Below are 25461 nucleotides of genomic sequence, written 5' to 3' on the forward strand. Positions count from 1 at the left end.
TAGAAACAGAATACAAGATGGGCAGATGCTCAGTAAATATGTTCTGTATTTGCTTATGCTTTGAAATGGTATGCAGTAGAGTCTGTGAAATTGCCCATTAGGATGTTTTAGATAAGGTAATAGAATGTTAATTACTACTTGGGGTAGAAAAATGTGGCCACTTCAGATGGTGGGTCTCAATTATTTCCTATGGTGAGGGTCCTACACTTCACAGAGAATCACTGAATAGAGATCATCATTTCTCTCCTACCGTCAAAGAGGACCTTTCTAACTATTTCCAATACCCATTTTCCCCTAAGTGATCTTGTTTCCAAAAAGTCTTAATGACGTGTTCAATTTATTTTAATTAGTTTTTTCTTCACTTTATATGCCAGTAAGAAAATACAAGAGATAATCCAAAGGTATAATATATTTTCATCTTTATAAAATTGCGTGTGTGTGTGTGTATTTTAGGGTATGAGGATAGAAACCAGAATAAAACGAATGACTCACTGCTGGGCAATAAGTTCTTGCAGTATCTTTGCTGCTCGAAAGTAAAAATCTAAGTTAGACCAAGGCAAGTGATAGAGAAGCACTAATGGGAAGGTACTTCTGAGCATTAAACAGTGGCTTCCATTGAGATTTGGGAAGTTTTTTGTTCATGCAAAATGAGGAGCAAATACTGGAAAATAACTGGAGAAAAAAGGCATGCTAGGGGAACAACATTCATCCGAAGGTATTCTGTGATTAAGATGTTTCTTTTTGAAGTTTTATTATATTTTTCAAAAGCATTGTAAGATTCTTAAAAGAACCATATAACTGTACGCATAGTGTCCAGCAACTTCTTAAATAACAATAATGTGTACTTGATCATATATGTACAAGTAGCAACACATTCCTAAATGCTTAATATACATGCATATAGCATTCGTCAAATATATTTTATTCAATTGTTTATAAACTTAATTAAATGGGAAATATAGAGGAATGCATTCACTGAAAAGGACAAAAATACATTTTAAGTTTTCTCCTTGTTTTCTGTTACCGTCTATGTGATTTAGTAGAGAAAAGAATAGCTAAGTGTGAGTGGGAAGAAGTGCCTATGGATTATAGAAATAGTAAGTAATGTTTTTCTTTGAAGGAAAATTTCTTATATACAGTATTTTAGCTAGGCTTGTCCCACTCAGAATTCCCACCTTAACTGGATGCCTCTGATTCAAAAGAACTAGATTTATGTGTGTTGATAAGAGTGGTTTCTAACAAGCTATAAAATTCCAATTTTAGCTCTCCAAAACTCCAGGAACTCCTCCTCAGAGGCAATCATTCTCAGTTGCCGTTGACCCAAAAGACTGAAATTCTGAATAATGTCAAGAGCTTTTGTAGTTTAACCAAATTTGATTCTTAACCAAAATGTCACATTTTAAAAATTTTAACAAAATAACATTGATTTACCTTTGCATTTGTATCCTTGCTTGATTATGCCCCAGAGCTGTAACAAAAGACAAAGGAATGTCAGGGAATCTGAGGATAGATCTGGAAGGAAAACAAGGCCACTGAGAGGGAAGTCCTGGGAAGCTTCATGACTAGCCAGGCACAAACAGGATGTAGCCACTCTTAACACCCTTCCTGCCAGATAGAAGAACCCTCTCTGGGCCCCTTCCAGCTATGGTGATAACATGAGTTTCATTTCCCTTTTCTTTCTTGGAGCCAACTGGGAGCCAGGATGGGAAACTACTAAAGTTTGATGCACCAGACTTTGGCCTGATGCACTCTCAGCAAAACGTACAGAGGAGATGGCCACTGGTCTTTGGGAGCCCCTGGCTCCCTCTTTTTAATGACACTAGCTGCTCTAGGTACCCACTACAGGAAATGAAGCAATGGAAGAAGCGCGCCTCACATGAAAGCATTTGGATTTTCCTAGGTTATTTTCTGAGTAGTATTTGTCCCGTGGAAAAATACAGAAGAGGAAATGATCTTAGTTATTCATGTCTTCATTCTCCGCATTTGCTCTATGGTTGGCCTGTGCCAGGGCTGTAGGAGATGTCGAAAAAGCTCAGATTCTACCAACCAAGGAGTCTGTGACTTCCTTGTGGTTAACGAGTAGGAAGTGACAAATCCCTGAGGCGAGATGTGAGGGCCCACAGTTCTACGAGGGAGCGTTTGCCCGGTGGGGGGGTTCAGAGGCAACATTCTGGTGGTGGTGTCTTCGCTCTCTAGACAGACTCCTAAACACCATAAAGAAGAGGGCCTTGCCATGCCCTTCTGTGCCTCCCCACAGCTCTTGCACGGGGTGACAGATTCGCCAGAGGTGTACAGTATGGGTAATTAAATGGGCTTAGCTCAAGTTGGAGGAGAAGAACTATTGCTAACTTTTTCGTGTTTGGGTTAGATGGCTATTATCTACTTAATAAAATAATGTCGAAAAAAGCAGGGCCCACTGGGACTGATGGGGGTGCCGTTCACAATGCTCATAGTGTATTATAAGCGAACAATGCCCCCACATGTGGGCAGCATGGCCCGCTCTTCCAGAAGAGTAAGTCACAATGTGAAGTGACTCAAGATTACAGGAAAACTCCTTACTTCTTGACAAGGAACTTCCGCAAGTAGAAAACTAAAATTCCTTTGAGCCTTAACAGCTATTTGGTCCTTCAGAATACATATTAAAATGCAAATGTCGGTCAGGTGTGGTGGCTCATGCCTGTAATCCCAGCACTTTGGGAGGCCGAGGCAGGTGGATCACGAGGTCAAGAGATCAAGACCATCCTCACCAACATAGTGAAACCCCATCTCTACTAAAAATACAAAAATTAGCTGGGCATGGTGGTGCATGCCTGTAGTCCCAGCTACTCAGGAGACTGAGGCAGGAAAATCGCTTGAACCTGGGAGGTAGAGGTTGCAGTGAGCCAATATCCACTGCACTCCAGCCTGGCGACAGAGAGAGATTCTATCTCAAAGAAAAAAATAATAATAAATAAATAAAATGCAAATATCTCCTAGGACAGAGCAATATTTTGTCTTGGGGACAGGAAGGATTATTTGACAACTAAGTAGAAGCAAGGATGGCTGGAAGACAGAGGGGCATGATCCAGAAAAGGGCAGTGGTGGCCAGGATCATCACAGCTTGATCTTTACGATAATCTAGTTTGCTTCTCTTTTATAAAAGGTAAATGTGATGATCCAGGAAGTTAGATAATTTCCAATCTTCCACAACCTGGAAATTCTTTCTCCAGAGCCCTTGGTAATGATAATAGCAATCATAATGATGATAGCTAACATTTCTTGAACTCTTGCTATGTGAGAGGCACAGTTTTAGGCTCTTTATACATATTAGCTTGTTTAATTGCTCATGATGTCCGTATGGTATAGGTAATAATATTTTTCTCATTTTTACAGACAAGGAGACTGACCTGCAGAGAGGTAAAGTCCGTTGGCAAGGTCTCATAGCTAGTAAGGGAGAGAAGAATGTGTCACTTGAGGGAAAGACAGGAAGCCATTGCTCCTGCATACTCTGTGTGTGAGCAAAGGCACTGAGGTGGGACAAGAAAGGATAAGATTTAAGAAGAGACATCCTAATATCCAGATATGTTACATTATTGCATTGCTGCAGGAACTGCTGAAAAACATACAGTCAAGCAAGAGTGCTGGGGGTGGGGGTGAGGAGGTAGGTTTGCTCATGCTTACTTAATAGCCAGGAACAAACAGTAGCTAGGAAGAGGCACTGGGCCAGTGTGCCTGCCAAGAACAGGAGAGGATGAACTCATGTGGATGGGTATGCGGGAGTATTTCCCACAGTCCTTGGATTTGAGACCACCGGCTGCTGTCATATTTGGAGTAATTGTGGTGTAAGGAGCACTGGACTGAGAGTCAGGAGACCTGGGTGTGACTCATGGTTTTGCTGCTAATGACCTTGGGGGAAGTCACTTAACTTCTCCAGACCTCAGTTTCTTCATCTACAAAATAAGGGAATTACTAACACTCTTTCAGTTCTGGGATTCCAATTCTAAAATAAATCTTCTGCAGAGCAAGTCTGTTTGTCTTCCTTAACCTTAAAATGGAATTTATTTTAAAAGCAGATGGTTCTGGCACTGGAACCATTCTCCCACAATTCCTTTCAATGACACATCTATAGAGCTATAGTTAAATTCCTTTGAAAACCAATGGGCTTTTTAACATGAGTGTCAGTGAAGATCAAATCAAATCGTATCAATAAAATTAAATATATTTTAAAAACAAAAACAGCTGTAAAAATTTTAAATGAGTTAATTTCAATTAAACTCTCAAAGTATCAAGGAATACATAAAAAATGTGTACTCCAAGCCATGTGACGTGCAACATGTCTAATAGTATTTTATCATGCAACAACATGGTGGGTAAGTATTAACTCCCTTTTACAGATAGAAATAGACCCAAAGATGTGAATGACTTGGTCAAAGACATAGAGTTAGCAAGGGCAAAACAGAAATTTAACCCAGGGTTCCAGACTCCAAGTCCAGAGCTTTCTACTTCATCACAACTGCGTCAAGAATGCAGCACCAGCATCTCTGCTCCAATGAGTCAGGGGGACAGGTGTGGAACTTCCAAGAAAGTCTACCTTGCTGCTCCCACAGAACCAGGGCCTCTGTAAAAGGGAGGAACAGGACAGAAGGACTCGAGAGCAGAGATAAGACCTTGGAGTTTGTTTGTTTGTTTTTTGAGATGGAGTCTTACTCTGTTGCCCAGGCTGAAGTGCAGTGGCGCGATCTCGGCTCACTGCAAGCTCCACCTCCCGGGTTCATGTCATTCTCCTGCCTCAGTCTCCTGAGTAGCTGGGACTACAAGCACCCGCCACCATACCTGCCTAATTTTTTATATTTTTAGTAGAGATGGAGTTTCATTGTGTTAGCCAGGATGGTCTCCATCTCCTGATCTCATGATCTACCCGCCTCAGCCTCCCAAAGTGCTGGGATTATAGGCGTGAGCCACCACGCCTTTCCGAGTTTTTATTATTATTATTATTATTATATTTAGAGATGGCAGCGGTGGGGGTCTGTTTATATTGTCCAGGCTGGAGTCAAACTTTTGGGCTCAAGCTATCCCCCTGCCTCAACCTCCCGAGCACCTGGGACTACAGGTCCATGCCAAAGCACCCGGGACCTTGAGATTTGATAAGGGCCTTCTGACTCTCACCGCCCACCAAAAGACAGATGCATCATCCTGACTTTTGGCTGAGCCATGCCATGGCCCAGCAGCCTGATCTTTTGTTCACTGGGTCCCACTGTGTAGGAGTGTGTTACACACGGCCCCATCCCACATCAGAACTTTCAGGTCTAAGTACTTCCAGAGATTTCCATCAGAATAGAGAAACTAGAGAAACATGAAAAAGGAGATCATTTTGTTTTGTTTTGTTTTGAGACTGAGTCTTGCTCTGTTGCCTAGGCTGGAGTGCAGTAGCACGATCTTGGCTCACTGCAACCTCCGCCTCCCAGGTTCAAGTGATTCTCCTGCTTCAGCCTCCTGAGTAGCTAGGATTACAGGCACCTGCCACCATGCCCTGCTAATTTTTGTATTTCTGGTAGAGATGGGTTTTCCCCATGTTGGCCAGGTTGGTCTCAAACTTCAGACCTCAGGTGATCCTCTGCCTTGGCCTTTCAAAGTGCTGGGATTACATGCGTGAGCCAATGCGCCTGGCCAACCATTTGTTTTATGATAAAATGGTCTGGTCACGCAATCCTAGTGGAGATACTAAAGAAGAACTTCACCTTCTCTGCAGTGAATAAAGAGAACTAGTTAGACTGGCTTTGCCCTGTGTCACATCAGCTGCTATGACCACCTGGGACCATCTTTGAGGTAATGGCTGCCTCTTATTTACCCATTCTCAGAGGAGTGTGTGCTTGAACACAGACTCCTACATTTGGCCCCCCAAAGCCAGTTCTTTGAGCCTGGGATGGGAAAAATGTAATTTCTGGTAGTGTATAATATTGGCAACAAATTCAATATAGGTGAACAAGTCAACAGGAGGACATGGCTGCCAAATAAAGCTGACGACTGAGCTCTGGCATCTAGAAAAAGGGGTGACTGTCACCGGGCGTGGTTGCTCACTCCTGTAATCCCAGCACTTTGGGAGGCCAAGGCAGGCGGATCACAAGGTCAGGAGATGGAGACCATCCTGGCTAACATGGTGAAACCCCGTCTCTACTAAAAACACAAAAAATTAGCTGGGTATGGTGGTGGGCGCCTGTAGTCCCAGCTACTCAGGAGGCTGAGGCAGGAGAATAGCATGAACCCAGGAGGCGGAGTTTGCAGTGGGCCAAGATTGTGCCACTGCACTCCAGCCTGGGCGACAGAGCAAGACTCCATCTCAAAAAATAAAAATTAAAAAAAAGAAAAGAAAGAAAAAGGGGTGATTGTCATACTCATCTGGGTGCTGGGCCTCCCTCACCTGGAATACCGCATTTTCCATTGTATTTAACTTGGACATCAACTGGAAGACATTCAGGGCCCAAGAGTTTCTGTTAAGGCCAGGATCAAAAACTGACTTCACTTCCCAAAGAATTATCAAAAGTGGGGGAAGGAAGCGTACAGTCTTCATTTGTTGCAGTGGTGTAGGTGAAGCACAGGGCTGACAGTCAGTACACCTGTGTCGGAGTCCAAGCTCCGGTAATGATTAGCTGTGCAATCCTCAGAAACCTGGGTTATCCTCTCTGAACCTCTCTATCTTCATAAGCAAGATGATGAAAGTAAAATACCCACTTCAAGGGCTTGCTATGAGGATTAGTTACCATAATGTCTATGGAAGTACTTTGTTACCATCAAGCATTCAGTAAATGTTATTTTTTATTATAACCAGCTTCTCTCCAAAAAGATTTTTTCTTCTTTTTGAGTTGTGAATTATTGAACCATGCCATGATGGATTTCTGGTCACTAATAACACATGAAATGAAAACTGGAAGGAACTCGCTAAGATAAATGCACCTCTTAATTGCAACCACTTATGAATATTAGTGATAATGCCAGGGCTCATTGGGCTGACATTTTTCCCTGGCAGGGATTAATAAACAAACCCACTCTCTTGAGTTAACAGCCAACCTTCCCTGTTTTTGCTGGCCCTGCATTCCTAGAAAATAACGAAACCTTGCCTTTGGTGTTTAATCTTTAATTTCAGGGAGGCATCACGTTTTACTTCTGATTCAAAGCAGACAGCGAACTTTATTTGGTGTATCATTTTCCTACCCTTTCAGAATGCCGCGCAAATAACTACTTATGTAAGAAAACAACGAAAAACAGACTTACGAATCCTGCACAGTGTTCGCAGAAGGTTGGTTTGAGATAGGTCATCTCCTGAAAATTATGGATAAATCCTGGTCCCATTTTACAGTGTAGTTGGGATTTCGCTCTCAGGAAGTAAGCCATCATTTCATCTTTACTAATTAGGCCGTCCCTGTTAAGAGAATCCAAGAAGGGAGGGATCTTTGAATATCAGGTTGCTACGTAGTTGCCACACTTTAATCACCCACCTCCCAAACCTTTGTGGCCAAAAGCAGATGAGGAATATTCACTTCTCTATTACATCTCAGAGAAAGGGCGAACCTCAAAAGGCATCTTCAGGTGTTCAACGCCTTTTTCAGTGAGCAGAAAATTGTGTATGTGTGCACCCTGCATGTGTGTGTGTGCAGGAGCATATTCATGTAAGCACACATGTGGCCTGTGCACTGCGACACAGAAAGTCTTTATTATGAAAAGCAGCTTCCTGAAGGACATCTTTCTAGTCCTTGCCTAGCTGTAAGGTTGCGAGAATTAGGATGATGGAGAAAGGCAGAAAACTGTAATAACTGAGCTGACCATTCTCAAATTCATTCAGCTTGACCCTGTCCAGGCTCCTTGGTGATATTTTCACTCACATCTTAGTGGCTCATAGCCCATTCACTGTGACTGGCTGGGAGCAATTCTTCCAGATCTACTCCACACAGAAGAAACCTCTGGTTCTTCCCACCTTCCTACCCCTGCTCACCACATACCCTGACTTCTTGTTTATCAAAAATGATCCAGTTGGCCAGGTGCGGTGGCTCATGGCACTTTGGGAGGTAATGGTAATCCTAGCACTTTGGGGGGCCAAGGTGGGTGGATCACTTGAGGTCAGGAGTTCAAGGCCAGCCTGACCAACATGGTGAGACCCCTGTCTCTACTAAAAACACAAAAATTAGGTGGGCATGGTGACATGTGCCTGTAATCCCAGCAACTCAGGAGACTGAGGCACGGAGGCAGAGATTGCAGTGAGCTGAGATCACACCACTGCACTCCAGCCTGGGCAATAGAGCGAGACTCTTTCTCAAAAAAAAAAATAAATAAATAAATAAAATAATAATAATAATTGGATCCACTTGACACAGGTGAGCTCCATATTGCTTTTTGTCCATTAGCATGTGCTGGCGATCACACCTTTCCTTTCCAGTTCAGAATTCTTTTCTACCTCCTCTGTCCTCTCTTGGGGCTCCTCTCTCAGAGGAAATGTTGCCCCATCCAGCACTCTCCAGCCTCCCCGGGACTCTCCTCCTTCCAGGTTATGCTCAGTCTCTTTCCGTTTCTTCTCCCGTTCACAAATATGCTCAGGACTTTCCCACCTGAAAAATCCCCTTTCTCAGTCCTGCCACCATCTCCAACAGGTGTCTTTTCTCTCTTCCTTCTTTTACTCCCGAGGTTTTCAAAAAGAGAAATCATTAGGCTCTTTTATCATTTCCTCCAGGTACTCTTTATGCCACTTGGGTTTCTAACCCTACAAATCTGTCACCAAGAACATCCTCAGTGGCCTTTTCTCATTGGCAGGAGGTAACACGGAGACATGTTTCCTTCTTTCGGCGCCCTCCCCTTAGGCACCCTGGAATTGCATGCCACCCCGCTTCTCCTCCTTCCTCTCCAGCTCCCCCTTCTCCAGCTCGCTGCAGGGCCCTCTGACTCCTTTCAATGCCTGCATGTAGGAGGGGAGTCCCTGAAGGCTCATTCCTCAGGCCCCAAGCTCACCTCCCTCTAAGCGTTCCCACCAGAGTTTGCTCACAAGATCGCGACTCCAGCTTACAGTGGGGCTGAAGACTTCATCTCCATCCCCAGCCCTGACTGTTGTCCTGAATTTTTGCACCACATCTTCAACAACTTGCTAGACCTCTCTTCCTGATAATCCACTCTCTGTCTCAATCAACGGATCTAAGTCCAACTTCATCTCTCTCTTCCCTGTACTCCCTGCCCAGGCTTCCCTGTTGCTGTTTGCTGTGCCACAATTTTCCCCCAGGCTTGAGAATTTGAGATCCCTTTCTTACCTCCTATGCAAAATAACTTTGATTTTTGTACATTATAAGTATTATTATTAAAGTTATTTTGCGTAGGAGGTTAAAAAAAAAAGGATTCTAAATTCTCAAGCCTACTGGGAAATTATGGCACAGCCTAGCACCCAACAGTTATTTTTTCTGCTCCTCTGACCATCCATCCACCATCAAGGAGGCACCAGTGTCTATTATTCCCTTCTTTGTGTTCTTGAGTTCTCATCATTTAGTTCCCGCTTAGGAGTGAGAACATGTGGTATTTGGTTTTCTGTTCCTGCATTAGTTTGCTAGGGATAATAGCATCCACTTCCATCCATGTTCCTGCAAAAGACATGATCTCGTTCTTTTTTTTTTTTTTGAGACAGAGATTCGCTCTTGTTGCCCAGGCTGGAGTGCAATGGCACGATCTTGGCTCATCACAACCTCTGCCTCCCTGGTTCAAGGGATTCTCCTGCCTCAGCCTCCAGCATGTGCCACCATGCCTGACTAATTTTTGTATTTTCAGTAGAGATGGGGTTTCTCCATGTTGGTCAGACTGGTCTCGAACTCCCGACCTCGGGTGATCCACCTGCCTCGGCCTCCCAAAGTGTTGGAATTACAGGCGTGAGCCACTGTGCCTGGCAATCTCATTCTTTTTTATGGCTGCGTAATAGTCCATGGTGTATATGTACCACGTTTTCTTTATTCAATCTATTATTGATGGGTATTTAGGTTGATTATATGACTTTGATATTTGAATAGTGCTTCAGTGAACACTAACATGCCTGTGTCTTTATTACAGAATGATTTCTATTCCTCTGGGTATATACTCAGTAATGAGATTGCTGGGTTGAAGTGTAGTTCTGTTTTCAGCTACTTGAGGAATCGCCATACTGCTTTGCACAATGGTTGAATGAATTACACTCCCACCAACAGTGTGTAAGTGTTCCCTTTCCTCTGCAACCTCACTAGCATCTGTTATTTTTTTACTTTCTTTCTTTTTTTATTTTTTAATTTTTTTTGAGATGGAGGCTTGCTCTGTCATCCAGACTGGAGTGCAGTGGTGCGATCTTGGCTCACTGCAAGCTCTGCCTCCCAGGTTCACGCCATTCTCTTGCCTCAGCCTCCCGAGTAGCTGGGACTACAGGCCCCCGTCACCATGCCCGGCTAATTTTTTGTATTTTTAGTAGAGACGGGGTTTCACCATGTTAGCCAGGATGGTCTTGATCCCCTGACCTCATGATCCACCCACCTCAGCCTCCCAAAGTGCTGGGATTACAGGTGTGGGCCACTGTGCCCGGCCAAGTTTTTGACTTTATAATAGCCATTCCTGGCTGGGCACAGTGGCTCACACCTGGAATCCCAGAACTTTGGGAGGCCAAGGCAGGTGGATCACCTGAGGTCAGGAGTTCGAGACCAGTCTGACCAACATGGACTAGTCTGGCCAACATGATGGAACCTCGTCTCTACTTAAAAAAAAAAAAAAAAAAAAAAAAATTGCCTGGCATGGTGGCGCATGCCTGTAATCCCAGCTACTCAGGAGGCTGAGGAATGAGAATCACCTGAACCTAGGAGGCGGAGGTTGCAATGAGCCGAGATTGTGCCACTGCACTCCAGCTTGGGTGAAAGAACAAGACTCTGTCTCAAAAAAAAAAAAATAATAATAATAATAGCCATTCTGACTGGTATGGGATGATATCTCACTGTAGTTTTGATTTGCATTTCTCTAATGATCAGTGATATTGAGCTTTTTTTCATATGCTTATTGTCCACATGTATGTCTTCTTTACAGAAGTGTCTATTTGTGTCTTTTGCCCACTCAAAGGAATGGGCACTGATTTCATAATGAAGATGCCAAAAACAATCTTTATTATATATGAGATAAATAAATTTATTAATGCATTGTCTCACAAATTTATGACATCATTTGCTACGTAAATTTGTGTAACAGTACATTAGCCCATCTCCCCTCCTAGGGACTCACAACGTAACACACTTTAGCCTATTAAAAGCTTTGGGAAGTCACACAGTAAAGACACCTATTTAATGAGATTTAACCCTGTGTTTCTCACATGTGACTAGTTAGTTCCTTTTTCAAAAGTACTAATTGATAGCTACTTCTGTGGAACATCATTTGGAAAACAGTACCTTAGAGAAAACATCTTTTTGAGACTTTCCAGTATTAACCACTCAAAACTTTAGTGTCATGTAAGCAAGATATGAATAGTTCAAACCTTCATTCATAGAAAACAATTCTATAGATATCAGTAAGTAGAGATAATGATGATATATAGAGAGAGATAGATGCAGATATTTGCTAGGACAATCTCAATTCTGTCTCTAGAACCAACAGATAAAAGAAATGAAGACTGGGAAGTTATTTTAAGTCAATGTCCTATTTACAAACTAAGCAAAGAAGTGGGTAGTTAGCAGGCAATTTAAATTTTACTTTGTGAAGGAAGTTAATGTTTCTAATAGAATTTATTTTAAAAGTATTCTTTGTTCTGGGTATATAATGAAGATGAATTTAAGATTTTAAGTTATGTTAATGTGTCAAGGCTTTTCTTGGTGTGTTGAATTACAGATTTTATTTTCTTAAATTCAATTAAGAAAAAATGGCTAGAGACAAGGTCCCACCATGTTGCCCAGGCTGGTCTGAAACTTCAAACGATCCTCCTACCTCAGCCTCCCAAAATGCTGGCATTACAGGTGTGAGGTATCACACCTGGCCCCAGATTTCATTTTTAAAAAAAATCTCATACCAGCAAAAATATTAGAGAATTTTAATGTAATTTCATTTGCCCATTTACCAAAACAAAATCCAGCATTTCCTTACAGGTGATTTTTAAATTAGGAACTAATCTTGTACAATTAACAATCAAATTATTAATGCCAGGATTTCTCAGCAGTTTTTTTTCCAAATCATTATTTTCTTTTAATGAGTTGCATGTTAGTCTCTAAAGCGGTTTAATTTTTAGGAATCATTTGACACTAAAAAGCAATATATTTTTTCTTCGTTTATCAAGACAACCTTTGATCAATCAAAGGAAAAAGCACGAATGCTTCTTGGCTATCTGCAGCTATCGTCTGCTTTAATGAAGACTATAAATAAGTTTTTTGTTTTTTTTTTGAGACAAAGTCTTGCTCAGTCACTCAGGCTGGGGTACAGTGGTGCTATCTCAGCTCACTGCAACCTCTGCCTCCCAGGCTCAAGCGATTCTCCCTCCTCAGCCACCCAAGTAGCTGGGATTATAGGCCTGTGCCACCACGCCCAGTGAATTTTTGTATTTTTAGTAGAGATAGAGTTTCGTCATGTTGGCCAGGCTGGTCTTGAACTCCTGGCCTCAAGTGATCTTCCTGCCTCAGCCTCCCAAACTGCTGGGATTACAGGCGTGAGCCACCATGCCTGGCCAAATTTTTTTTTTTTAATGCTCATGAGTTTTAAGATTGCCTTCAGGTCCACTAATGCCAAAGATTCTCCCAGGTTAGATCTAATTATATTTCTCCTCTACTCTTTTTTGGTGGAGATTTTTTGGGGTTGAGAGCTAAGCAATAGAGGCAATATAGCAAGTGGAGTGCTTGGATAATTTACAAATATGCACTTGTGCTCAACACTGACAACACGGTCTGCCCTGTGATTCCATTCAGGTCATGTTCATACACACCAAGAAAATAATCAGTGACGAATTAAACCTGGCCCATCAAAGCACTAGGGTTGAAGCTGTCAAGATGTAAATTACAAGTTTCCCTTTTCTCCTCTGATAATAATTTTCTGCTTTACGATAGTTGCAGTAAAATAAAACAAAATTAAAACTTACTGATCTTTGTCCAGCACACAGAAGGAATCCAAGAAGGGAAAATTGGCAGCTATACTTTCAAAGTCCTCTTGGGAAATGTACCCGTCATGGTCATGATCATAGTTTCTAAATACAGACTGCAAAGGAAAGATCAGTATTTATTGAATGACTATGAGGCAGGCTCTGCACTTGTTATTGTGAAAGCAATGATAACCAGCATATGGTCCTTTCTATCAAGGAGCTTAGAATCTAGTGAAAGATAACTAAGTCAAGAAGCCTTTATAACATAAGAGACAAGTAGTTTGCTGAGGATAAAAACAGAGTAATGGTTGGATGTGGTGGCTCACACCTGTAACCCCAGCACTTTGGGAGCTGGAGGCAGAGGTGGGAAGATCACTTGAGCCCAAGAGTTTGAGACCAGCCTGAGCAACATAGAGAGACCTCATTGCTACAAATTTTTTTTTTTTAATTAGCTGGGCATGGTGGTGCATGCCTATAGTCCCAGCCACTTGTGAGGCTGAGGCAGGAGGCTTGCTTAGCCCAGGAGTTCGAAGTTACAACGAGCCAAGATCACACCACTGCACTCTAGCCTGGGCAATAGAGTAAGGCATCATCCCCAAAAAATGAATTTAAAATAAAATTAAAAATAAAACTTGGGCCGGGCGCGGTGGCTCACGCCTGTAATCCCAGCACTTTGGGAGGCCGAGGCAGGCGGATCACAAGGTCAGGAGATCGAGACCACGGTGAAACCCCGTCTCTACTAAAAATACAAACAATTAGCCGGGCGCGGTTGTGGGCGCCTGTAGTCCCAGCTACTCGGGAGGCTGAGGCAGGAGAATGGCGTGAAGCCGGGAGGCGGAGCTTGCAGTGAGCCGAGATCGCGCCACTGCACTCCAGCCTGGGCGACAGAGCGAGACTCCGTCTCAAAAAAAAATAAATAAAATAAATAAATAAAATAAATAAATAAGTAAAACTTGGGCTGGGCACGGTGGTTCACACCTGTAATCCCAGCACTTTAGGAGGCCGAAGTGGGTGGATCACCCGAGGTCAGAATTCAAGACCACCCTGACCAACATGATGAAAACCCCGTCTCTACTAAAAATAAAATAAAAGAAAAGAAAAAAATTAGCCAGGTACGGTGGCATAACGCCTGCAATCCCAGCTACTCAGGGGGCAGAGGTACGAGAATCGCTTGAACCTGGGAGGAGGAGGTTGCAGAGAGCTGAGATGGCACCATTGCACTCCAGCCTGGGCAACAGTAGCAAAACTCCGTCTCGGTAAATAAATAAATAAAAACAGAGTGCTATTGGTAGTGGGGAAAGAGGAGGTATATTAAGAAAGGTTTCCTGGGAAAAGCAAGGTTTAAACTGAAACCTCAGGGTTGAGTAGAAATTGGCTTAGTGAATTTATAAATTCCAATACCACGACAATAGAAAATAAAGTTTTAAGGTGTTATCTCAAAAAATAAACTGTACATTTAAGGCAATTCCTGTCAAAATCCCAGTAGGGATTTGTTTTAAATGAACAAATTGATTATAAGGTTCAAATCAAAGTGGTTACATTGAAAACAGGCTAAAAATTATTTTAAATGAAGAGTAATGAGGCGGAACATGCCCTTTCAGAAATCAAATATTCTACACAGCTACACTAATCAAAACAACATGATACAAATTACCATGGAGAGTGGAGTCCAGAAACAAACCCATGTATATATGGGAATTTAAAATATCAAAAAGTGTCTTTTAAAATCCACAGAGAAATTATGGATTATCCAATAACCGCTACTGAGTTAAATGACTAATAATCTTACAAAATAAATTACCTCCAAACTAAATTCTAGATGTATTATATATTATTTATTTATTTATCTTTTTAGAGACAGGATCTCACTCTGTTGCCCAGGCTGCAGTGCAGTGGCATGATCATAGCTCACTGCAGCCTCAAACTCCTGGAATCAAGCCATCCTCCTGCATCAGCCTCCCAAAGTGCTGGGATTATAGGCATGAGCCTCCGCACTAGTGTATTACATAGTTTAATGCAAAAAAACCCAAAGCTGTAAAACGCCAAAGATAAATAGATGAAAATATTTTTCACATTTCATAATCTTTGTGTGAAAAAGGGCTTTCTTAGCATGACATCAATGTCAGAAGCCATAAAGAAAAATATTTTATTTAATGAAATGCAAAAAATTTGAACCAAAAAAGCTCAATTAACAAATTTTAAGATAAATGTCAAACAGAGCAAGTTATTTGCAGCATACGCGAAAGCAAAGACACAAAAGTCAAACAGGCAATCACCAAATAAAAATACAAATAGTCAATACATCCATGGAAAGTTATTCAGCTCTGCTAATCATTACAGAAATATAAATGAAAATAAAATCTTAAAATACTGTAATTGATCATCTTCTAGGGTATGAGACAATAGTTACTCTTGTATCAATTTAGTGATGTAAATAGCCACAATATTTCTGGAGGACAATCAGGAATTTTAAGTGCCTACTCTCTGACACAGCAATTCCACTTCTAGGAATCTGTTCTAAAGAACTCGAAGAAAGTTGCATAAGACATACATGTATATATGTATGTAGTATATCTGTGTTTATATATACATAGAGATAGAGAATAAAGTCATATAAGATAATCTACAAATTATCAGTGGTTATCCCTGGAGAACAGAATTACCAAGACCTGAAAGTAAAGCTTTTTATTTTCTATAATTTATGTAATGCTTTAATATTCTTGATGATTCTACCTTCCTTTATAATCAGAAAAGAACAAAAAAGTTTCCCATTGCCCTCTGCAAAATTAGGTTTTCAAAAACTTTTGTAAGTTCTTTCTGCAAACACATGTACACAAATTTATATTTGATTTTGATTCCAGTTTTAATTAATCTCTCTCCTTTTCCCAGTAGTTTCTGTCTGTTCTGTCTATCTATATTGCCCTGTGTTGCAAGTTGCTTCAGGAGTATTTTGGGAAGTAGTTAGGTATAAATGAATGAGTTAATTAAAAATATGACTCAAATGAGCCCATCTCAAGCTTTTTCATAGGTAACAGAATTGTGCAAAATCAGAAAACATTACCTTTTTATTTTTAAAATCCCAGTATCATTACTTAGCTATAATAAAAATAGCTTAAAAGTTAACTATTTTGGAATGCCTACTATTTATAGTTTAACATCCATATTTATACTGCAAGTAGATTTTTTGTGGAGTAAAATTCATCATAAAATCCAGGTCTTTTGTTTGATTGAACCAATGGTAAGGAATTTGGAGAATAAGGAAGAGAGAGTAGGTAAGGAAGACAGAATGAGACAGAGAGAGAGAGAGAGAGCAGAGGAAGTCAGTATGTAGAATGAGACTGGGAGAGGGAACAGCTCTGTCTTCCGTTTCCTGGCTTCAGACATTCCTGAGCTGCAACTCCCTGGGGGCCCCTGGATCCTTTTCTCACCTTCCCCAGCTCTAAGCTGGATCTGTTACTACCATAGGCTCCATTGGACCTTATCTCCTTCTCAGACCTTCCCTCACTAATACTCCTCTTGGCACCACCCTTTTCCTTCCTGCCTCACACGTTCCACAAAATTTTTCTTTCAGCACCTCCTAGTTCCCTAAATTATCCAAGATGTAAGACATTCTTTCTTTTTCTTTAAACATCTTCTCCCAGAAAAAAGCACATTCTGTCCCAAAGACTCAATTCTGTTGCACCAGCAGATGTACCTACCAATCCATTAAAGTCGACATTTAATTCGGGATCACAGTTTCCTGTACCCTAGATGTTTCTGTGTTCCCCACATTGGCACTTCTACTCTTTTTTCTACATGGAAAACTCTGACAGAGCCTTGTCCTACATTAGGTGATTTTTCTAATCTCAATTACATCGGGCTGCTGTGTCATAAAATTCCAAAACTATACAAAAGGAGAAACTATCCAACTTACAGGATTTCTTTCCTGCCCTTGGGTAATCAATTTATTGGGCATCTTAGTGGGACCTATGTGGGTTTTTCATGGGTGATTCTAATCCCCAATCCCTTGAGCTGCTGACAATGACAGAGGTGGCAAATGCCTGGGAAAGAGAATTGCTGGGAGTAGCTGAGAGTATCTGGGCAAGAGAGAGTAGACTGACAACAAAGGGAAAAGGGCCTTCCTGATCGATTCTCCCCAGGGCCCAATGCCAGGTAGCACTAAGTGCCTGCTAAATTGTTCCTACCTGCCAGAGGGTTGTTTTCATAGATTCCATCAGATTCGTGGACAATCGCGGAATATTCTGGAAAGGGAAAGGGTCTTCAAGTGCCCTCTCTTTATTCTCCCTCAACCACTTACCTCAACTAATTTCCTTATGTGCTTGTTGATGACCGTGGGGTCTGGCTTTGGCATCACCCCTAATGCCCACTCGAGGGGCACCACAGGCTTGTTGGGTGTTGTAGGGGAGGTAGGCTGCTGACAAAAAACACACATATTTTTCAACTTTATTATTATTATTATTTTGAGACAGAGTCTGGCTCTGTCACCCAGGCTGGAGTGCAGTGGCATCATTTCAGTTCACTGCAACTTCTGCCTCCCAGGCTCAAGCCATCCTTCCACCTCAGCCTACCAAGTATCTAGGACCACAGGTGTGTGTCACCACACCCAGCTAATTTTTGTATTTTTAGTACAAATGGGGTTTCACCATGTTGCACAGGCTGGTCTCCAACTCCTGGGCTCAAGTAATTCTCCGGCTTAGGCCTCCCAAAGTGCAGGGATTATAGGCGTGAGCTACCACACCTGGCCATATTTTTCAACATTAACTGGGGCCTTGAGCAACTAGGAGGACCAGGGACACTGAGAAGAATGAATAAGTTTTGTATATTCATAATACCAGTAGAAACTTACATGTATGTATCTCTTAAATGCTTATAAAACAAGCATCTTATGTTGATGGAATCTAATCTGTAACTAAATACATGTTTAGATACTGCCTTTTGTTTAACAGCAACTTAAATTCTATTATTTTCTTTTTATTTTTTATTTACTTTTTTTTGTTTTTTTGAGACAGAGTCTCTCTCTGTCACCCTGGCCGGAGTGCAGTGGCAAGATCTCGGCTCACTGAAATCTCTGCCTCCCAAGTTCAAGCGATTCTTGTGCCTCAGCCTCCTGAGTAGCTGGTATTACAGGCATCCACCACCAAGCCCAGCTAATTTTTGTATTTTTATTAGGGATGGGGTTCCACCATGTTGGCCAGGCTGGTCTCAAACTCCTGACCTCAGGTGATCCAGCTGCCTTGGCCTCCCAAAGTGCTGGGATTACAGGTGTGAGTCACCACACCCAGCCTAAATTCTATTATTTTAAATGGGAAAAAGCAGTGCACTCCCAGTCCGTCCAAAAATCCTATCCAAGTTCTCCAAATATCACTAAAACTTATGTATATAACAATCCATCATAGATTTTTGTGTAATACAGGATATAAAAACACCAGTTATCTAATTCTCTAATACTTAGTGATCAGTTATGGTGCATGCAGCAAATGGGTACCAGTGGGTGGCCAGGTTTATGTCCTCACGTCTGCACCTTGCTCAACACGCTTAAGCGCTTCTGACTGTTCTGCCAATCATTAGGTCTCTCTGGCCGTCTTTGGTGAACTCGCTTTCTCCACAGATTTTTCTGCATTCTCACAAGACATTTGCACATAAAACTGTGAGGAAGATGGTAGCATAATGCATAACATACTTGGACAACACAAGCAGAGAACACAATCCTTTTAGGAGACCAGCCAAGACTGGTGTTCACTTTATCTCCTCTTCCTGAAAGCTTCATACAATGTCAACATTTTTGCTGGTGCACACATGCAAACCTATTTTTTTTTCTATCCTTTCTCTTTAATTTATATTTATAGAGGCTGGGCACAGTGGCTCATGCCTGTAATCCCAGCACTTTGGGAGGCAAAGGCAGGTGGATCACCTGAGGTCAGGAGTTCAAGACCAACCAGGCCAACATGGTGAAACCCCCTCTCTACTAAAGATACAAAAAACTTAGCTGGGTATGGTGGCACGTGCCTATAGTCCAAGCTACTTGGGAGGCTGAGGCAGGAGAATTGCTTGAGCCAGTAAGGTGGAGTTGCAGTGAGCTGAGATTATGCCACTGCACTCCAGCCTTGGAGACAGAGCAAGACTCCATTTCAAAAAAAAATTACATTTGTAGATATATATATGTGTGTGTGTGTGTGTGTGTGTGTATTTTAGAGACAGGGTCTCACTATGTTGCCCAGGCTGGAGTGCAGTGGTTATTAATAAGCACCATCCCACTACTGATCAGCACAGGAAAATATATATATATATATATATATATATATATATATATATATCCTGTTAGTCCTGTCCCTCTAAGAGAACGCTAATACAATTATTTTCCCACTCCATCCCCTTTCCAGCTCCCCATCCTACTAAGAGCCACCTCTATCATTCAATGAAACCTCTGCATTCACCATCCTTCAAGTCCATGTGACCTGATTCTTCTTGGATGCCAGACAAGGACCCAGGTACCAAGAAGGTTGGGTGTAAAAGCCTGTCACCCTGACTCTCCACTGAGCTGGCTAACACTTAGCTATCCATGGACAGCAACTGCTAAAAGAGCATTAACTGTAACACACCTCTAAATGCTGTCTTGGGGCCAGAGCCCAAAAGCACTCTCCCCGGCCCCCATGCGGCACCCGCTTGTCTGCATGTTCCCCCTCCCGCAAGGGGTTTGAATGTGGCCACACCCCTGTCACAAGTCTCAGTGAAGGGATCCAGGGAACTCTCCCATCTCATCAGGACATGTCAAATAGGCTGACACTCCACTTAGAGAAGAGATGGAAAGACTGGGAAATGTCTTGTGTTTAGATTCATAGGATTTTAGCACTTGGAAGGGACTTTTGAAAGCTTTTGCTCTTACAACAAATAAAAAGACTTTTGTATGTTTGATGGAAAAATCTCCTAAAATTGGAAAAAAATGATCCTGAAAATAAACTAAAGTAAAACTAAAGGCACACAAGGCAGACAAATGTGCTAAAATGGCCATTCCTATGCTGTTCCTGAATGAGGGATGGTAGAAGCAGAACTAGGATGGAAGACAGGCCTGGCACTGAATCCCAGCTCTCCAACTTAGCAGCTGTTTGATCTGAGTGAGATACCTACTCTCACCAGACCTAGTTACCTAGTTTCCTTCCTCCCTTCCTCCCTTCCTCCCTTCCTCCCTTCCTCTCTTCCTCCCTTTCTCTCTTTCTCTCTTTCTCTCTTTCTCTCTTTCTTTCTTTCCTCCCTCCCTCCCTCCCTCCCACTCCCTCCCTCTGAGATGGAGTCTTGCTCTGTTGCCCAGCCTGGAGTGCAGTGGCATGATCTCAGCTCAATGCAACCTCTGCCTCCTGGGTTCCAGTGATCCTCCTGCCTCCGCCTCCTAAGTAGCTGGAACTACAGACACGTGCCAGCAGGCCCGGCTAATTTTTGTATTTTTAGTAGAGACAAGGTTCACCCTGTTGGCCAGGCTGGTCTCAAACTCCTGACCTCAAGTGATCTGCCTGCCTCGGCCTCCCAAAGTGCTGGGATTACAGGCATGAGCCACTGCTCCTGGCCCAGACCTAGTTTTCTTAACAGAGTTAATAAGATAAACTGTGTATGATGCCCTGCCAGGCATTCAACAGCTGGAAGCAATTCTGGTGCCTAATTGGCGCCAAGAGGTGGAAATTCTGTATGCACACATACAACAGGGCTTAACACACTGTGGCCAGGTTCATCATGACAAAACTACAGAATTAGGGAGGGGCTTACAAATTCCTTTTTGGTTTTCAAAAGCTTTGGCTTTCTTGCTAGCTTCCTTAGTCTTGCTAGCTTTAAAGAGTCTGGGTCCTCACTCCTACCATTGCATGTGCCACATCATCCCGCATGGCTCTGTTCTGCAGTATTTCCAGGAGACGAGCCTCCTGAGACTGGCAGGAAGGAGAACGTGCTCATGGAACCACATGCACTATTTTAAGAACAGATGCTACCAGCTCAACTGACTCAGACTCAAGTGCATGTCCTGCCGGGGCCAGAGAACGGCTCTCACTGCCATTTTGTCTCTTCGGTCTGATGGTTCAGAATCACAGGAGGTATTAATAAACCTAGGGGGGCATAGTGACTATGTTATAGAGTTCAGCTGGTAAGGGTGAGATCTTTATAAGAGAACTGATCTCAAGATGTGATTATAAGAAGCAGGCATAGGCATTTTATCTTCAACATGCGAGCCTCAACCTCACTATAAATGTTTCTGTTTTGTTTTGTTTTGGTTTGGTTTTTTTTGAGACAGAGTCTTGCTCTGTCACCCAGGCTGGAGTGCAGTGGCGCCAACTCGGTTCACTGCAAACTCTGACTCCCAGGTTCACGCCATTCTCCTGCCTCAGCCTCCAGAGTAGCTGGGACTACAGGCGCCCGCCACCACGCCCGGCTAATTTTTTGTATTTTTAGTAGAGACAGGGTTTCACCGTGTTAGCCAGGATGGTCTCAATCTTCTGACCTTAGGATCCGCCCGCCTTGGCCTCCCAAAGTGCTGGGATTGCAGGCGTGAGCACCGTGCCCGGCCAACCTCATTATAAATTTTAAACTCATCCAGGCATTTTGTATTAGTGCAAAGCATAGCTAAAATATAATGCATCCACTAAAACCAATGAGTGGTGTATATTCAATAATGCAATTTCTTCAATCTCATTATATAAAGTTTATTCACTAAGAGTTTGCCATCTACTAAGTGAGACACTATCCAATGTGACATCCAAATTCTGAGTTGAATCAATGGTTAGTAGAGAAATTTGTAAATTATGATCAAGATACTTAAAATTTTAAATCTAATTTTATGTTGAATGGAGCTTTTTTAAAGCTTGAAACAGTCTAAATGATCTTTAACATTAAGATGAGTTACTATTCTTTTCCTTTCTTTTTGGTCCTAGGTGTACTGAGTTCTTAGCAGGAACACAACAAATAGAAGATCAATTATAAAACAGAGTAATGAGAATGATGTTCTTCCTCTTTATTAGCCTCTGGTATGAAGATATAATTCTCAAACTGTCAGGGCTAAGCTGTCCCATTGATAAAATGGGAATAATGGCCGGGCGCAGTCGCTCACGCCTGTGATCCTAGCACTTTGGGAGGCCACGGCGGGCGGATCACGAAGTCAGGAGTTTGAGACCAGCCTGGGCCAACATAGTGAAACCCCGTCTCTACTAAAAATAAAAAAATTTTAAAAATTGCCAGGCATGGCAGTGTGTGCCTGTAATCCTAGCTACTCGGCAGTCTAAAGCAGAAGAATCACGTGAACCCAGGAGACGGAGGTTTCAGTGAGCTGAGATTGCACCATTGCATTCCAGCCCAGGTGATAGTGCAAGACTACGCCTCAAAAAAAAAAAAAAAAAAAAAAAAGAATAATACCAATTTTTAAAATTCTTCCATTTTAGAACATAAAGCAACATTGTAATAGCCAATTACTATAAATGACAAAAAATAGTGAGTGGCACTGATCCTTAGAGAGAAAATAATACCTACCGATTTAGAATTTCTAGGCTCCAGCACCAGTGACAGTTTGTAAATATCATCTTCAGTGTGATAGAGGTCGAGGGAAAGCTACAACAAAATTAAAACAGATAAATATGTTGGATTACATTTATTTATTTACGTTGCTGAATTTTTGTTCAAGTTGAATGTTTAAGTTCACTGTCTAATACAGGAATTTGAGTAAATGCAGAACAATAAAAAGACGGCATGCAGAGATGGAAAATGAACTTTAAAAGAGAAAACGTTAATCCTGGTTAATCATCAGTATCGACAAGAACCATCAACTCAATTCCTCAGCAATATTTACTGAGCAGCTCCCAGGTGCTCAGTGCTGAGTCACAGATGAGGGCTACCTGATGTTTCCAGGCTGGAAGCAGGGACAGATGCAAACAATAAGAGTTGTAAATGTAATAAATGCTGCCTTTGAGGTTTGATTAAAGAACTGTGGAAATAAAGGAGCAGTTAACTAGGCTCCTATTATTTGAGAGCATTGTGCTAAGTCCTAGTGAGGCAAGCTGATATAAAATCATTCCTTGCCCCCAAGCGCCTGATAATTTATTTGAATAAATAGGGCCTGAACCTAAAAAGGTGTATTCATAGCAATAAAAGGCAGCACATGCTGAGTGTGAAGTAGTTGCTCCACTTTAAGTGCTCCAGGAACCGGTCAGAAATCAGGGAGGTAGCATAGTAAATACATGAGGGCAGAGGCTATGTAGTCAGGCAGGGCTGGGTTCAAGCATGGAGCCTGCCACTAGCTAGCTGTGTAACCTTTAGCAAGTAATTTCCTCTCTCACACTCAGTTACCACATCTGGAAAATGGAAATGATCATAAAAGTCCCTACTGAGTTGGATTTGTATCAAGACCAAAAATGAAATAACGCATGTAAAGTATTTCACACAGGACCTGGTACACAGTAAAATCTAAAGAAGTGTTATTTTGTAGTGTTAATGTTACTGTGTTATTATCGTATTTGCTATTTGTTATATTATTATTATGCATAGGGGCCACTGGAGACGGAAATGATCAGGATGGATTCATGGAGGTCCTTGTGAACCGGAACTTAACCAGGGGGACTGGGACGGAATCTAGACAAAAGAGAGAGGAAGATCATTGTAGGCAAGGACAACACAGATCCAGATTGGAGAACGTGGATAAACTCTGTAAAGCCCTACAATGCATATTCTCACTCACCTGAAACAGAAGTCATGAGGTTAAAATAAGCCTGAACAATTCCCACCTACTCCTTTAAAGCTAGAACACTCCATGGATCACATCACTTCCCCGGCCATGAACATAACCAGTGCTGGCTGCCTTCTTTGACCATGTAGGAATGAAAACTGTTCTTTAACATATTTTATCTAATGTGTGTATGAGAGTGGAGTGAGGGGGAAAAGAAAGAAGGAGGAAGCCAGAGAAAACTCAGAGGTGAAGATGTTTTCAAAGATTCCTTTTCCTGTTCTATTTCCTTTAAAAAAGAAGTTGGCATTATAAAATTTCATTTTCAAATCATTCACTCAACAAATATTTATCAGTAATCTACTATGTGCCAGGGACTGTTATAGTCACTGTTCTAGCAGCTGCTTGAATGTAACATTTAAATTAAGGACTTCATAATCAGGTCACGTTTCTTTTACCTGCACTTTGTCACGAAGTTTTTTTTCTAAACAAAATAAAACTGATTTAACTGTGAAATTTCCCCAGTATCATGTCAAGATCATGACAATCCTGCTTACAAAAAAGAGACATGGTATTCACCTTCCCCTGAACAGCAATCACTCCTACCTCCCGGGCTCTGCCTTGTTACAGGAAAGGAAACCTCGACATGTCACAAACAAATGCCTTTGGGAGCCATTCCATTATATAAAAGAGTCGAGTAGGATGTGTGAAAGGTACATTTTGATAGAGACACTGGTACCACAACGTCTTATTTGGAAAACAGTCTTTGCAGATGTAATTTATTTAGGGATCTTTCCTCTTAGCGCCACAATTTAAAAAAAAATTATGATGATAAATGGGACCCAACACCGCTCTCCATTAGGGAAGTCACAGGGAGAGGTGTGGTTTGTGATGAACATCGCTACTCAGCAATGACAAATTGCTGTCAGCCTAACATTGGACCTTGAGTTGCCAAATCTTCTGATTTGTTCAGAGAAGCCAGAAATCTGGAGTTTTAGATAAACTATCCCAATTTTTAAACACTGGGAACTAACTAACAACAAAATTTTATGATTCCATATGGACCAAATAAAATACATCAGCCGTGGGCAGTTGTCTACTATTTTGTAATTCCCACAACAGACAACTGCACCAGGCTCTCAGTCTCATGAAAATGGACAGCACATCTGTCTTTTGCACCTCTGTATCCCCTGTCCCAGCTTGCAGCCTCGTACTGTGAAGGTTACATAAAGAGAGAAAACCGAGTGACTCCTTCCTTCTGAATTCCTTGTTATCAGGAGTTAGTGCAGACTTGGAGGAGTATGTTCCCTTCCTCCTGACTCAGCTTCCAAGTCCTGTGATCACTGGCACCAGCATCTGCTGGAGATGAGATGACAGCAGCACTACCACTGCCAACCAAGAATCCAAATTAGCCACACACTAAGGCGGGGAGATGCTCTTTCAAGAGAAACAGAACATCCTTGGGTATTTCCATGTGTCAAATGGATAACTGGCTCGGCAATGGAAATGTTTTGGTAGTCTCCAAATACTTGCTTTCTGCTTATTAGTAGTGCGAGCCTGGGCATGCAGTTAACCTTCTTGAGTCTCAGTCTCCTGATCTGTGAAATGGGAATCATAAATAATAGCTGCCTCCAAGAACTATGGTGAAGATTAAATGAGCTAGAGTTTGTTTAGAAGGTCACAAATGCAGGGTTTGGCTTCCAGTCAA

General features: G+C 42.0%; 1 protein-coding gene across 7 annotated transcripts in view; it reads right to left on the reverse strand.

Annotated features, from left to right (window-relative positions):
• Positions 1-25461, reverse strand: part of RASGRP3 (RAS guanyl releasing protein 3) — an 86782-nt gene that overhangs the window by 6830 nt on the left and 54491 nt on the right. For 4 of the 7 annotated variants that reach the window (XM_065527193.2, XM_074011974.1, XM_074011977.1 and 1 more), the window contains 5 exons: positions 22568-22645; positions 17364-17477; positions 13067-13182; positions 7249-7396; positions 1432-1468 (listed from right to left, as the gene is read on the reverse strand). In XM_065527193.2, coding sequence (XP_065383265.1) covers positions 1432-1468; positions 7249-7396; positions 13067-13182; positions 17364-17477; positions 22568-22645 — 493 coding nt within the window. Of the gene's footprint in view, positions 1-1431; positions 1469-7248; positions 7397-13066; positions 13183-17363; positions 17481-22567; positions 22646-25461 lie in introns of all 7 variants that reach the window. The other 3 variants (XM_065527192.2, XM_074011976.1, XM_015433800.4) reach the window with 1 other exon arrangement.

Source organism: Macaca fascicularis, chromosome 13 (assembly GCF_037993035.2).
Source record: "Macaca fascicularis isolate 582-1 chromosome 13, T2T-MFA8v1.1".
Classification (NCBI taxonomy): domain Eukaryota; kingdom Metazoa; phylum Chordata; class Mammalia; order Primates; family Cercopithecidae; genus Macaca; species Macaca fascicularis.